At 41.8% G+C, this 16,872-nt stretch overlaps 1 protein-coding gene across 1 annotated transcript in view; it reads right to left on the bottom strand.

The window, feature by feature from the left end:
• LOC141148076 (dynein axonemal heavy chain 11-like) overlaps positions 1–16,872 on the bottom strand; it is a 1,034,097-nt gene that overhangs the window by 238,603 nt on the left and 778,622 nt on the right. Inside the window, exons 67-69 of the mRNA XM_073635228.1 lie at positions 12,307–12,441; positions 9,422–9,595; positions 9,073–9,308 (exon numbers count right to left, since the gene is read on the bottom strand). Coding sequence (XP_073491329.1) covers positions 9,073–9,308; positions 9,422–9,595; positions 12,307–12,441 — 545 coding nt within the window. The remainder of the gene's footprint in view (positions 1–9,072; positions 9,309–9,421; positions 9,596–12,306; positions 12,442–16,872) is intronic.

Here is a 16,872-nt window from a genome sequence, read left to right as displayed (position 1 = left end):
TATAGGAAATGTAATATATGTAGGACCAGCAGGTACACCATCCAGCAATGGACATTTTCACACAGTGTGCTGCTGTGTCTCTCTCTCCTACTCAAACAGCTCCTCTCTGACACTCTCCTCTTTGTTTAGAACTGCTTTTTATGTATTGGAATTTGGTTTATTACATGTGTGTGTATGCACGGTTGTATCCATCACTGGAGGGTACATATACATACACCTAGTCTTCACAAGAGAGGCACATATATATACTACCTATCGTTTATAGAATAAGCATGTTTTGGTCTACTGGATACAAGATACTTATTCACTATTTCTTGTGCACTTATATTGTCGAATAGGGTAGCGCCAACCACCCCATTTTCTATCTCTACTCATTGTAAATACACATCAATGCTGTCATATACTGTAACAGTCAAAGATCTGTTCAGCTGCAACAAATGTTAATATAAACTCCAGGACGCTGAGGCATGTCCTTTCATATAAACCATACTCCCATATTACCTCCCTCACCCTTCTGTTTCTCTTAAGTTCTGGTGATATATCCCCAAACCTTGGGCCTCCATCATTTAACTATACCCAACTCTCCCATCACCCCACGCCCTCTGGCAGCAGCTGCAATCCACACAATTTACTTTCTACTCCTCCTCTTCCCAAACTCAGCCTCCCCTTTTCCTGTGATGCCCACTTTGTCTGTAACAAACTCACCTCCCCCCACAACCTCTTTATGACCAAATCCGTTTAACCTACTTGCCCTTACTGAAACCTGGCATCATGAATCCAACATTGCTTCTCCTGCTTTCCTTTCCCATGGTGTCCTCCTATGGACTCATTCCCCCAGAGGATGGAAGGGAGGTGGAGTGGGTGTCCTCCTGGACCTACACAGAACTTCACCCACAGGTAGAACAGGTACTTCACCCACCTCCCTCTTTGCCACTCTCCTCCTTTGAGGCACAATGTATGTGTCTCTTTTCTCCCGTTTCTCTAAGAATTGTTGGAATCTACCAGCCCCCTGGACAGGTATCAACCTTCCATGAAGACTTCTCTGCCTGGATAGCCTACTTTCTCTCTCCTGAAATTCCCACAATCATTCTCAGTGACTTCAACATCCTTGTTAATGCTAATACTCCTGCTACTTCTAAACTTCTTAGTCTAACCTCCTCTTTTGACCTGAAGCAATGGATACAGGCCTCTACTCACTCTGATGGCAACACCCCTGACCTTGTATTCTCCTACCTATGCACTTGGTTCAACCTTTCCAACAGTCCTTTCCCTCTCTCTGATCACCACCTTATAGTTACACTCTCTCCCTGTCTTCCACCCCCTCTCCCTCCAGCTGCCTAGCAGTTACACCTTAGGAATCTTTGCCACCTCAGCCCTTCTCTACTCCGCTACTGACCACCTCTATGACAAAATCTCATCACTCTCCTGCCCCAACCTAGCCACTACTGTCTACAACAGTTCACTGTCATCCTCCCTAGACAAGCTTGCCCCCCCTCACTATGCACAGAATCAGGCCCAACCCCTACCACCTTGGCAAACAGAGGACACCAGAAGTCTCAAAAATGTAGACTAAGTCTCAGAAAGACTTCAACATATAACAATCTAGATCTGCCCTCCAAAAATACAATTCCTACAACCTCAGTGTCAAGCAGACCTATTTTATCACTCTCATTAACACATTCTCATCCAGCCCCCATCAACTCTTCTCTACCCTTAACTCTCTACTTCGTACTCCACTGCCTGCACCCACTACTCACCCACTGCCCAGGAGATCTCCATTCACTTAAAAAATAAGATTTATACTATTTGTGAGGTCGATCTCCTCTGTGCAGATACCTCCCCCACTTAACACTGCTTTTCCCGCGCACCATGTGGCTCTATCCTACACTCTCTAACTCACATTTTCAATCTCTTCCTCCTTCTGACATCTTCCCTAACTCTCTAAAACATGCACTACTCACCCCCATACTACCACCATGTACCAGTGATGGAAACGATCACCTTGTAAAACAACCCATTGTCAGGGCTGGGTTTATCCTCTCCTTCTCTGAGCTGGCCGCTCAGCTGTCGGTTAATTGCCAGCTCCTATCTCTCCACAGTGACTCACCTGTTGATGATATCCTGCTTGTCAGTCCTGCTTACTTAAGCTGTCCAGCCCAGATGATCTCTGCCTTCATCTGGTCAACATCACAGAGATTCTCTCCTGCGTGCCTGTTAAAGACTTGCTTGGCTGACGTTCCTTCTGGCTCGCGATCCTGCTTGCTGTACCACTATGCTGATTCCTTGCTTCCTGATTTTTTGGCTTGTCTGACTATCCGTTTTGGTTACCGAACTTTGGCTATGCTTTAGAAAAATTTAAAAGCGTATCAGCGCATAGTGGTCGTGCGGATACGAATTAGGTTACTGGTGCCACGTCTTATTTTAATAGTTTAGAGAACATAAGGCAATGGTGGGCTCAAGACTTTATAGGCACAATAATGCTTAGATGTGTAATTAAAATTCTGATTTATTTAGAAGATTTTTTTAAAATCCGCCGGGACAGTGTAGGACGGACACACCCCCTTGGAATTTTAGGAACAGCCTCTTCTCACTATTCTATTATATTGTCTCTATATATATATTCTTTCACTTAACTATATTTTACCATGATGTATTTATCATAAATGTATTGTTCATTACAGTATTCAATTCTGTGTTCCTGAAGAAGCGCATGTGGCGCGTAACATGTCGAGCCTAGACAGAATCTGATTGTCACCACTGCATAGCTTTTGGTTCAACGCAACGTACTGTAACTATATTGATCAAAAAGTTTTCACTTTTTTTGATTCTAAAGTTTATTCAATCTCTATTACCCAAACCATTTAGCTATGTATGGAGTGCATAATCTGTAAAACTATGTAACTAGGATTTGAACTATGTATGTTTCTTTGTTTTATCTCCTATTTTTAAAAAAAATCTTCTAAATAAATCAGAATTTTAATTACACATCTAACCATTATTGTGCCTATAAAGTCTTGAGCCCACCATTGCCTTATGTTCTCTAAACTTTGGCTATGCTTTGATTACGTTTGTTCTATTTACTTTTATTATTAAACAAGTGTGATTTAACTGTACTCCAGGTCCTGTGCACTTCTTCACTCTCCTCCCTACCGGAGGAGTACCAAGATTTTATCGATGTCTTTGACAAAGGTCAAGCCGGTAGTTTGCCTCCACACCGTTGGTATGATTGCGCAATTGACCTTCAACCTGGTGCCATACCCCCTCGTTGCCGGGTTTACCCTTTGTCATTCTCGGGGGATAGGGCCATGGATGAGTATGTTGCAAACGCACTTTCTCGAGGTTTCATCTGCAAATTCTCGTCTCCTGCCGGTGCTGGTTTCTTCTTTATGAAGAAGAAGAGTAGTGAACTGAGACCTTGTATTGATTATAGGGGTCTCAATCGTCTCACGATTAAGAATGATTACCCAACTCCATTGATTACGAAATTATTTGACCGCCTCAAGGGAGCAACGGTTTTCATGAAGCTTGATTTAAGAGGGGCATACAATCTCGTGAGGATTAATGAGGGCGACAAATAGAAAACTGCGTTTAATACCAGAACAGGTCATTATGAGTACGTCATAATGCCATTTGGCCTTTGCAATGCTCCAGCAGTTTTCCAGGAATTTATCAACGATATCTTCCGAGATTTTTTGCAGCTTTGTGTGTGGTTTATCTCGATGATATCCTCATATTTTCCAAGTCCCTAGAGAGCCACCACACAGATGTCTGTCGTGTGCTTCGGAAGCTGATCGAAAACAATCTCTATTGTAAGTTGGAGAAGTGAGAGTTCCATCTTGAACAGGTTAAATTCCTGAGTTATGTCAATTACACTGCTGGTTTTTCGATGGGCCCAGAGAAACTTTCAGCAGTCCTACAGTGGCCCTGACCTGTAGGTATACGTCCTCTGCAAACGTTTTCTTGCCTTTGCCAATTAATATCAGAAGTTTATTCGTAACTTCTCGTCCCTGGTCAAACCCCTGACTGATATGACCAGAAAGGACGGTAACCCACAGTTGGTCTCCAGACTCCATTAAGGCCTTTGAGAGTCTCAAGGCTGCCTTTGTTTCTGCTCCTGTGTTGGCACTTCCTGATCCTAATTTATCCTTTATCCTTGAGGTTGATGCTTCGGAGACTGGAGTTGGCGCCCTTCTGTCTCAACGTTCTACCTCTGAGAGTGCTATGTATCCATGTGACTACTTTTTCCAAGAAATTGTCACCTGCAGAGTGCAATTACGAGATTGGGGACAGAGAGTTGTTAGCGATCATTTTAGCCCTTAAGGAATGGAGACATCTCCTTGAAGGTACCACTGTGCTGGATCTCATTGTTAATGACCATAAGAATCTCACATACTTGTCTGAGGCTAAATGCCTCTCTCCCAGAAGGGCGGGATGGGCCCTTTTCTTGTCAAGTTTCAATTACATTGTCTCATTCTTATCCGGTACTAAGAATGTAAGGGCTGGCACTTTGTCGTGACAATTTTCCTCCACTTCCAAGATTGAGTCGGTTCCGGTTCCTGTGATTCCTCCTGATCGTATTTTGCTATATTTCTGACCATCATAACAACTGGTCAGACCTCTTACCTTGGGCGGAGTTTGCTCACAATAGTGCCTTGAATTCTTCTTCCCAATTGTCCCAGTTTATGGCGAACTATGGTTTCCAACCTTGCATATTGCCTGACTCATTTGTTCCGCAGAGCATTCCTGTGTTAGAGGAACATCTCCGTGGTCTTCAACTTCAACTTGGACTCAAGCAAGTCCAGGAAGCTTTGCGACATGCGAATGATAGGTACAGACTCCATGCTGAACGCAGACGCCTGCCTACCCCTTCCTACCAGGTTGGGGAGAGGGTCTGGCTGTCATCTCGCAACATCCGACTCCGTGTTCCCTCTCTGAAGTTGGCACCTTGGTTTATTGGGCCTTTCCGTATTCTCCGCAGAATTAACCCAGTGGCTTACACTTTAGACCTTCCTTCTAATATGCGTATCTCAAATGTATTCCATGTCTCCTTATTAAAACCTTTGGTCTGCAACCGCTTTACCACCTCTGTGCCATGTCCTCACCCTGTACAGGTTGAGAACCATGAGGAGTATGAAGTACAGTCCATTGTTGACTCCCATAGGTTCTGTGAGCGCATACAGTACCTGGTGCATTGGAAAGGGTACGGTCCAGAGCAATGCTCTTAGGTCTCATTCTCGGACGTATATGCCCCTCTCCTCTGTAATTTCCCTAGACATTTTCCCCTCAAGACTGGTGGTCCTCTGAGGGGGAGGGGTCATTGAGGAGGGGGTACTGTCAGGCCTGGGCTCAGCCCTTCCTTCTCTGAGCTGGCTGCTCAGCTGTCGGTTAATTGCCATCTCCTATCTCTCCTGAGTGACTCCCCTGTTGATGATATCCTGCTCATCTGTCCTGCTTACTTAAGCCATCCAGCCCAGATGATCTCTGCCTTCGCCTGGTCAACATCATAGAGGTTCTCTCCTGTGTGCCTGTTACAGACTTGCTTGGCTGACGTTCCTTCTGGCTCCAGATCCTGCTTGCTGTTCCACTACGCTGATTCCTGGCTTCCTGACTTTCTGACTTGTCTGACTATCCGTTCCAGTTACCAAACTTTGGATATGATTTGACTACGTTTGTTCTATTTACTTTTATTATTAAACAAGTGTGATTTAACTGTACTTCTGTCTCAGTCTGATTCATGGTTTCTGATGCCCATTTAGTTTAAAATAGAAATGAAAGGCAAAACATGTTTGTATAGATGTAAAAAAAAAAAAAAAAAAAAAAAAAAACATTATTAATCTCTTTTTTACCTTTTTGTATAAGGCATCACGTTTCTCTTTTCTCAGCTGCATATGTGCTGGGGGGAGGAGAAGTAGCAGTAACATCTTGAACATCTGGTCTACAACCGACTGAGCAACCATCTCACTGAGAACAACCTTCTTGATCCCATTCAGTCTGGATTTCGCCCTCAACACTCCACAGAAACTGCTCTCCTAAAACTCACAAACGATCTACTAACCGCCAAAACCAATGAACACTACTCTGTACTCCTACTCCTGGATCTCTCTGACTTATCTTTACATAGGCTATCCCCCCTTTAGTCCATCATGAATGCTGCTGCCAGAGTCATTCACCTTACCAACCGCTAAGTGCCTGCTACCCCTCTCTGCCCTTCCCTCCACTGGCTTCCGCTCACAAAATAATTTAACTCTAAATACTAACAATGACTTACAAAGAAATCCACAACTCGGCCCCTGGCTACATAAACCTAGTTTTAAAATACCAACCAATTTGTTCTCTTCGTTCCTCCCAAGACCACCTGCTCTCTAGCTCCCTTGTCACCTCATTCCATGCTTGCCTCCAGGACTTCTCCTGAACCTTCCCATCCTCTGGAACTCCCTACCCCAATCTGTCTGACTATCTCCTAGTCTGACCACTTTTAGAATTTCCCTGAAAACCCTTCTCCACAGAGAGGCCTACCCTGACCCCACCTACAACTGTACTTTTAGTTTTCTCCATCAGCTTATCCCCCACAGTTATTACCTTTTGTATCTCTTGACCCTCCCTCTTAGATTAGAGGGCCCTCTGATTCATATTGCATTAAATTGTATTGTAATTGTACTGTCTGCCCTTATGTTCTAAAGTGCTGCATAAACTGTTGACGCTATATAAATTCTGTATAATAATATTAGTGGCAAAACATGCTATTTGTCAAAGGCTGTGTTCAGGCAGAGCCTTTAACTGATATTAGGTAAGAATGATATCCCTTTTACTATTAGATTAGATTATAGCACATTACAGTGCCTTAAAAAAGTATTCATACCCCTTGTAATGTTCCACATTTTGTCATGTTACAATCAAAAACGTAATTGTATTTTGTTGGGATTTTATGTGAAAGACCAACACAAAGTGGCACATCATTGTGAAGTAAAAGGAAAATGATAAATGGTTTTCAATTTTTTTTTTACAAATAAATATGTCAAAAGGGAGGCATGCATTTGTCAGCTGCTATTACAGCTGCAAGTCTTTTTGGGTATGTCTCTACCAGCTTTGCACATCTAGAGATTTAAATTTTTGACCATTATTTTCTGCAAAATAGCTCAAGCTCTGTCAGAATGAATTGAGAGTGTCTGTGAACAGCGATTTTCAAGTCTTGCCACAGATTTTCAATTGGATTTAGGTCTGGGCTTTGGGCAATTCTAATACATGAATATGCTTTGATCTAAACCATTCTATTGTAGCTCTGGCTGTATGTTTAGGGTCGTTGTCCTGCTGGAAGGTGAACCTCAGTCTCAAGTATTTGGCAGACTTTAACAGGTTTTCTTCTAAGATTGCCCTGTATTTGGCTCCATCCATCCTCCCATTGACTCTGACCAGCTTCCCTGTCCCTGCTGAAGAAAAGCATCCCCACAACATGATGCTGCCACCACCATGTTTCACGGAGGGGATGGTGTGTTCAGGGTGATGTGCTGTGTTCATTTTCCACCACACATAGCGTTATGCTTTTAGGCCAAAAAGTTCAATTGTGGTCTCATCTGACCAGAGCACCTTCTTCCACATGTTTGCTCTGTCCCCCACATGGCTTCTCGCAGATGGGAATTTTTATGGCTTTCTTTCAACAATGGCTTTCTTCTTCTTCTAGTGGAGTGCACTACTAATAGTTGTCCTGTTGACAGATTCTCCCACCTGAGCTATGGAGCTCTGCAGCTCCTCCAGAGTTAACATGGGCCTCTTAGCTGCTTCTCTGATTAATGCTCCTCTTGCCCGGCCTGCCAGTTTAGGTGGACGGCCATGTCTTGGTAGGTTTGCAGTCGTGCCAGTCGTGCTATACTATATACCAGTTGTGCCAGTCGTGCCATACTCTATTTTCAGATGATGGATTGAACAGTGCTCCGTGAGATGTTCAAAGCTTGAGATTTTTTTTATAACCTAACCCTGCTTTAAACTTCTCCACAACTTTATCCCTGACCTGTCAGGTGTGTTCCTTGGCCTTCATGATGCTGTTTGTTCACTAAGGTTCTCTAACAAACCTCTGAGGGCTTCACAGAACAGCTGTATTTATACTGAGATTAAATTACACACAGGTGGAGTCTAATTACTAATTCGGTGACTTTTGAAGGCAATTGGTTCCACTAGATTTTAGTTAGGGGTATCAGAGTAAAGGGGGATGAATACAAATTCATGCCACACTTTTCACATATTTATTTGTAAAAAATGTTGAAACCATTTATAAGTTTCCTTCCACTTCACAATTATATGCCACTTTGTGTTGGTCTATCACATAAAATCTCAATAAAATACATTTACATTTTTGGTTGTAACAAGACAAAATGTGGAAAATTTCAAGGGGTATGAATACTTTTTCAAGGCACTGTAGCTAGAGTAGCTGGTTAGGATTACTTTAGGTTTTAAGAGCAATTTAATGCTACATTCTCAGCTGCAACTGCAAATCCTAAGGCTATTGGATTTTTTTTACATCAATGTTGACTAGAAAAATTTCAGGCATGCACCCAATTGCAATTTAGGAATAATCCACCAGGATGAGAAGGAAGACACCACAAGGAAGGATCACCACAATGTCATTGACTTGCCCAAAACACCACCTCATTCCTGAGGTGTAGACTGGCTGGCAGAAGTGGGAAGGGGGAGCTGGGGAACAACTTCCTATTAATATATATACCTGCATTTAACACTCCCACACAGAGGTGAAATAGATACTTGTAGCTCAAACATCATACTCTGCAGGCATGTGTTTACAAGTGAAGATTAAAAAATGTCCATGGGAATAATACAAGGCTCAATATGAAATGTTAAGGTCATAGGCTACCTCACATGAGAAATATTATTAACAAAGCTTCAATAAATATCAGTCATGTTAATAAATGCTATTTTTGTTATTTTCAGAAAGAGTTATAATAAGCACATTGTACAAATATCACATATATTATATTTAAATCATTTCTGAATTATATCACATGGGCTGATTGTCTAAAGTAAAATTTGTATCCTTTGAAAGTTATTATCACATTCTCTTACCCCTTCTGTCCTAAGTGAATGACTTTTAACCTGGACCCGTATCTGCTTTTAATCCATTTAATCCCTTGTAGCTGGGGGTCTATCATCAAAGGCCACCGCTCACAGTTTGATAGTATTATGCCATTTTGAATAGACATAGTATCACTAGGCAGCCCTTCATTGTTCCATTTTGCAATTGTTGCATCATCTGCCAGCATACATATTGGGTCAAGTCCTTCCGTCATTGGAACTGAAAACTAAAGAAGGCAATAAAAAAGAGTAAAATAAATTAAGATACACAGGCAATGACATTCAACAATAAATACTGTCACTAATTTTTTTTTTATATTTTAAGTTAATTATACTTTACCTTCAGAGATCTTAAAAATGGCATCCACAAATGCTCCACAAGCTCATGGCGATACTTTTTGGAGAAGGAGCCAGCATAAGAGACGAAGGCAGCTGTGAGCAGGACATCCCCACACAGAGTTTGTTCTTGCTTGCGATACAAGGCTACAGACTGAGCCCATCGGACATTCTCTGACTGCAATGCAAGTAAAAAGTTATTATTGCGGTGGTGCTAGTGTTCCACAACAAAGGTGTTTTGAAGCAAGTGATAAACTTCTACATGAAACAATTGGTTCTACTTTATTATAGAACCATACTGTACATGATCCCTATTACGTTTTATGAGTGAGGGCACATATGCCAAATTCCTCAAAACCTATTTAACTAAATAATTTTTCCATGTCACAAAAATGATTACACATCTTTGTTTCTGCAGATGAAGCTACAACTACCAAATGAAAAACTGCAACAAATGCTAATTTTCATTTTACAAAGGTGGAGGCAAGTGGCTCCAAGATAAATGTTTGTGCCAAAAGTGAGGCTACCAGTACCTAGCAACAAAAAACAGAATGCAGGCCCATTAAAAAAAATGTTTTGGGTCCTGTTGCAAAAATGAGGCATGTATGAGATGTGGGCTCTTACACATACACGCAGGACTCTCTAAAACCCTTTTCTTATGGCCCAGGCCATTCTGACAGGCAAAGCTGTCCACCTTTTCGTACTTTCTACACTTTCCTATTGGCCTCTGAGGTGGTCCTCCATAGTGGTGGGCCAATCGGAATGTGATGGCTGGGCTTATAGGCAAGTTGCAACACTAGCTAAACAAAGAAATGTTGCATTGATTCTCACGCAGGTTGCAACCTACCTATTGAAATCTTAAATTGAATCCTGGCATTTATTTTGTGCACCAGGATACTGGGTGCAAAACTTCCCCTACAGTTGTTAGAAATACATGTAACCAGAGACTGCAGTTCCGTTCAGAAGTACAGCAAAAAACATGCTGAATCTCGCTACAATGAATTGTGCTCTAATTTGGCTTATTTCCCTCTGTCAAGGAAGAGACTACGAATACAGGATAAAACATTTTAAAACAAGGGAGCAATGAGCTAACACATAGTCAGTAGCATAAAGCAACTGGGTTGATTTACTAAACACAAATAGACTGTGTATGTAAATGTAATGTGGTAAGGTTTTACTTTGTAAAGAATACCCAATCAGGTGCAAGGAAAATTAAAAAAAAGCATTTTTGCTTGCACATGATTGGATGATGGAAGAGCAGTACCCACATTTACTAAGCTATGGGGAAAATTAGTGCAGCTATGCTTGCAGAGTGCAATGCACTTGCTAAGCACACAGTCTATTTGCATTTAGTAAATCCACCCTAATGATTCTCATCTAACACATCTGTTATTAAATTCTATGATCTTTGACCTGACAGCGGGCAACTATCAAGAACAGCTCTGCAACCACCATGCCTGCAATCCCTTTCCTTCAGCACCCACCACAACTGTACCCCCCTTCTCTTACCAGCAACTGCACAACCTTCTCTCAGGACCCACCTTTATTTGTCCTACCACCTACTGTGCCTGCAGCCCCCCTTCTTTTAGCATCCACTACATCTGCGGCTCCCCTTCACTATCTACAAACTGCACCTTTACCCCCTTTTCTCCCAGCAGCCATTGCGACTGTAGCCCACCGTCTCTCAACACTAACCATGTCTTAAACCCCCTTCTCTCAGCACCCACTGTACTTACAGCCCTTTTCTCTCAGCACCCACCATACCTACAGCCCTCTTCTATCAGCATCTATTGTGTCTGCACCCTCCTTTTTCCCTGTATCCATTGCAACCTCCCTTCCCTTAATGACATCCCCTGTGCTTGCCCCCCACCTCCTTCTAATGAAGACTGCACCTTCTCTTATCACCCTCCTTCACCCATACAAGAGGGGGACATGCTATTTGACAGGTAGCTACTTTTACAACCCGGCATCAGGGTCACTTTGGGAGAGTAGGCAAAGAAAACTTCCAGAACGAGGTCAACAATTGACATCAACATAGCTACACACAGTATAGGTTTTAATAAGGCAATATATCCCACAACATGCCAACTAGGATTGTCTACACCCAAACCCGATACAATAAGTAAAATTTAGCAAAACTTTTGTCATGTGTTTATCTCCCTCTTACCTTCCCCATTGTTTGGCTTTGCAATTGACATTCAATCACATTCCGTTACAATGCTACATTAAGTAGCGCTCAAGCATAGGAAAAAATCATTGAATTAATCTTTAAATGGGCATTATTGGAATTTGAATAATTTAGTGAGCGGATTAAAATTGATGTCAGTAGGAAATATGTCTAATTCCTTCCAGATATAGAAATAAAAATATAGCGTCAATGCTTTGCCTAAAAAATAACACTTAACCTGAAACAGTTAATGAATGTCATGATTAATTAACCCTCTTTGTACCAGCCCTGAGTAGTTCACAAAGAGTTGATGGCATGGTCTTTATCTTTTAGGGGTTAATTAACTGGCCTAGTGATAACCTATTCATGGACATAGTGGCCCTTAAAAGCTCCATTAACATTGTTTTATTGTTATTAGCATTTCTTGCATTTTAATTAATCACATTTACAGCAGGTACATAATACTTAATATTCCAAAATGTACTGCTTCTGATTCAGGCAAGGCATTTTACATCCTTGTTGAAGCTCAACAAAGAGATGCTGGAAATGTAGTAAGGTCAGAAACAGATTTCTGCCATGAAAATAAATGCATGATAATGATATAATTCCTTTCAGCTCATCAGTTTCCCAGCTAAGTGCTTCTGTTATTGCCAGATCAGTAGTGTATAACAAAGAAGTACTTTCTGTAGGTTGCTTCATTAGCCTGCCCTGTAGGACCTCACCTCCAGACCTTTCACTAATCTGTTGGCCAGCTCAATGGTCTTGTTAGTTCTGTTCACTTCCTCTTGACAGCGGATTTTCTCTGCGGTAGCTCTTTCGAAGGCAGCTGTTAAGACGGCCAGGTTGGAGTCTAGCTCCTGTAAATCAAGAAAAGGGAGAGAGAGCAGAGTCTTCATTTTACAAAAACTTTATAGACAGATGAAAACATTAGTCAGTTTTTAGAGTTTATTATCTGCCTAACACAAATAAATGAACAGCAGCACACTTAGCAGGCAATAAACACTATTAGGAACAAAGAACACGGAGGAGAGATGGGTTCGCTTTAGGAGCATATTAAATAAGGGCATTAGCCAGTGCATCCCATTGGGTAATAAATTTAAAAGAGCGAACAAAAGTCCTGGATGGCTTAACGCCAATGTAAAAATGCATATAAAAGCAAAAGAGAAGGCCTTAAAAAAATACAAGGTTGAGGGATTATCATCAGCATTCAAACTTTATAAATACAATTAGGGCAGCTAAGATAGAACACGAAAGACACATAGCGGAGGAGAGCAAAAAAAATCCCAAGTAATTCTTTAAGAATGTAAACAGTAAAAAAGGGAGGACAGACCATATTGGCCCCATATAGAATGAGGAAGATGGCAAAGGTATTGAATTTATTCTTCTCCTCAATTTTCACAAGAGAATTGGGGGGCTTCAGTAACCAAAACTGCAGTGTTTATCCTCATGACACATCAGCAAGGTTCCAACCTTGCTGGTTGGAAGCTAAATAGTGGGAACCTTGTGTGGAGAGTGTGAACAAGTTTTGCTTTTGACTGCTGGTAATTGTTGTGTTGCATTTTTAGGTTCTTTTTGGGGCTTTTCCTTGCAGCTTTTTAGCAGCTTTTTCTGTCACTTGGTTTGGCAAGAATGATTCTTCATGAATCCATGCTGATTACTGCTAATGATACCGTTCTCAATACTAAAATCGTGTATATAGTCCTTTATCATCCCCTCCAAGAGCTTGCATACTATTAATGTTAGGCTAACTGGTCTGAAATTCCCAGGGATGTATTTTGGGCTCTTTTTAAATATTGGTGCGACATTGGCTTTTCACCAATCAGCTGGTACCATTCCAGTCAGTAGACTGTCAGTAAAAATTAGGAACAATGATCTGGCAATTGACTGAGTTCCCTATGTATCCTCAGGTGCAAGCCATCTGGTCCCGGTGATTTATTAATGTTAAGTTTCCCAAGTCTAATTTTAATTCTGTTAATCATGGAGGTGCTTCCTGTGGTGTGTCACTGCAGTTTTGGTTACTGAAGCCCCCCGATTCCCTCGTGAAGACTGAGGAGAAGAATACATTCAATATTCTGGATTCAGAAAAAGCATTGGAGGTGCTTTCTGTGATGTGTCATGAGGACAAACACTGCAGTTTTGGTTACTGAAGCCCCCCCGATTCCCTCGTGAAGACTGAGGAGAAGAATAAATTCAATGTTCTGGATTTTGCAAAAGCATTTGACACAGTTCCTTCATAAACATTTACTGTATAAAATAAGATCCGTTGGCATGGACCATAGGGTGAGTACATGGATTGAAAACTGGCTACAAGGGTGAGTTCAGAGGGTGGTGATAAATGGGGAATTCTCGCAATGGTCAGGGGTGGGTAGTGGGGTCCCACAGGGTTCTGTGCTGAGACCAATCCTATGTAATTTGTTCATAAACAACCTGGAGGATGGGGTAAACAGTTCAATCTCTGTAGTTGTGGATGATACTAAGCTAAGCAGGGCAATAACTTCTCCACAGGATGTGGAAACCTTGCAAGAAGATCTGAACAAGCTAATGGGGCAGGCAACCACATGACAAATGAGGTTTAATATAGAAAAATGTAAAATAATGCAATTAGGTGGCAAAAATATGAATGCAATCTATACACTAGGGGGGGAACCTCTGGGGAATCTAGGATGGAAAAGGACCTGGGGGTCCTAGTAGATGATAGGCTCAGCAATGGCATACAATGCCAAGCTGCTGCTAACAAAGCAAGCAGAATATCGGCATGCATTAAAAAAGGGATTAACTCCAGGGATAAAGTGATAATTCTCCCACTCTACAAGACTCTGGTCCGGCCGCACCTGGAGTACGCTGTCCAGTTCTGGGCACCAGTCCTCAGGAAGGATGTACTGGAAATGGAGCGAGTACAAAGAAGGGCAACAAAGCTAATAAAGGGTCTGGAGGACATTAGTTATGAAGAAAGGTTGCGAGCACTGAACTTATTATCTCTGGAGAAGAGACGCTTGAGAGGGGGATATGATTTCAATTTACAAATACCATACTGATGACCCCATAATAGGGATAAAACTTTTTCGCGGAAGGGAGTTTAACAAGACACGTGGCCAGGTTTAAACTTAAACTATGTAGAGGGTTCTTTATTGTAAGAGCGGCAAGAATGTGGAGTTCCCTTCCACAGGCGGCGGTCTCAGTGGGGGGCATCAATGGTTTAAAAAAACTATTAGATAAGCACCTGAACGACTGCAACATACAGGGATATACAATGTAATACTGACATATAATCGCACACATAGGTTGGACTTGATGGATTTGTGTCTTTTTTCAACCTCACCTACTATGTAACTATGATATACTAAAGGCAAATACACTGTTTACTTATTAAAAAGAATTTTCCGCAGAGCTTAGTGAATAAGGTGAATCTTTGACTTCCATCATCCAATCATGTTCAAGCAAAAAGCAATCGAGGACTTCCCAATAGCTTGCATTTTTATTATGTGTGATAAAATGTGCATACTGCTATACCGGATTTCACATGTACTAAAATTAAATTCTCATTTGGCTAAGGAAAAAAAATATCCTATGTAGGCCAGTTATATACAATGGAAGAATAACAAGCTACATTGTACATTGCTACCAGCTTCTATTCTGCAGATACTGCAACAGGCCAGTGACTTCCTCAAACACCAGGAAGGTACTAAGTGGGAAGGTCTTTCTGCTCTTAAAGTAGTAAACCCATCACATGAACAGGAAATTACATTTGCCAATACTGAGCTACAAAACAAACAGTATTGTACTGGAGTTAGGTTTCAATGTTACCAGACTTTAATCAATCAATGGCAGGATCAAGGTTCATTCCAGGGTTTATCTAATTTACCATCCAGAATAGGCTCCTCCATACTCAGGAGATAACCCAAGTGGAAGCCAGTGCAAGAGACTGAAGAACATGGTGCACTGTGTACCCAGCACCAATGTATATGAATCCTTAAAGGGTATTTCCACTTTTGCAGACAAACTGGGATAACACCTATTTTATATCTGATACATGCTCCCACTCACATAGTATACCTATGTAAAAATTGCTGCTTAACTTTTTACTTTCTGAAAATTCTTACATGGCTCCTCTCTTATATATATGTTAAGGAGGAGGCTGGGAGATATGTTTACGATAATTAACCTTTTTTGTGATGGAAAATCTCATTTTCAGTTGTAAACTAGATGTGGACACCGTCTGTTCTAAAAATCCTTACAGTAGTTCTAAAGGCTCAAGGTTTTTTACCTTCATGCCTTCTCTGTGCAGTATCCCCCCAAGCCCCTCTTAATACTTACCTGAGCCCCATCACGATCCAGTGATGTGCATGAGAGCTTCTGCTCTCCAGGGACTCTCCCCCCTCATAGGCTGAGGCAGGAGCCATTGGCTACTGCTGCTGTCAATCACAGCCAGTGAGCCAATAAGCAGAGGGGGTGGGGCTGAGTCATGGCTCTGTGTGTGAATGAACACACAGAGCAGCGGCTCGGCAGCGAGCCTATTTGGGTGCCCCCATTGCAAGCTGCTTGCCCTGGGGGCACTAGGCAGGAAGGAGGGGCCAAATTCACCAACAGAGGACCCAAGAAGAAAAGGAGCATGACTGATCTGCGCAAAAACCACTGGACAGAGCAGGTAAGTATAACATGTTTGTTGTGAACAGTATTTTAACCCTTATCAAATTTGAAAAGTGAGAAAAAATAGTGGCGCTTAAATCACAATATTGCAATCATATATAAATGCTAAATACAGCAAAAATAAATGTAAAAAAATTTTTTGGGACAAAATATTAACACCCAGTGACAAGTGAAAACTGAATGAATCTAATAATAAAAAGTCCATAAAAATAATCCAGTAAATAATTTCAGTGTAATGTCTTCTTATTCATCCACCACACCAATGTGCAAGTGATTCCGCTCCCTTCAGAAAACGCACTGACCAGAATAATATGCCTTACACTCTCGTGCTTGGCTCAAACGCTTTTAAACCACACAGAACGGGTTAAGAAAAATATCCGATATCCAGACGTGTATATAAGGGATCTCTCCACATGTCATGGGTGTAGCATAAGGGGTTGCAGGAGTCACAATCGCACCCCTGCCCCAGGGGGCCCTGCAGCCTCCCTGTCATTATCATATCCTCCACAAAGTCCAGCTACTATCTGCCTTAGGGCCCCACAGCCATGCTCCAGTACTGGTCTTCCACTTTGCCTTCCACAGTCCACACCCCTCTGTTCTCATTGGCTGGGGAGAAGCTGTGAGCCATTTCCTGAATGGAG

This window comes from Aquarana catesbeiana, linkage group LG06 (genome assembly GCF_042186555.1).
Source record: "Aquarana catesbeiana isolate 2022-GZ linkage group LG06, ASM4218655v1, whole genome shotgun sequence".
Taxonomy (NCBI): Eukaryota; Metazoa; Chordata; class Amphibia; order Anura; family Ranidae; genus Aquarana; species Aquarana catesbeiana.
The sequence above is the reverse complement of the archived record's forward strand: the minus strand, read 5'-3'. Positions and strand labels throughout refer to the sequence as shown.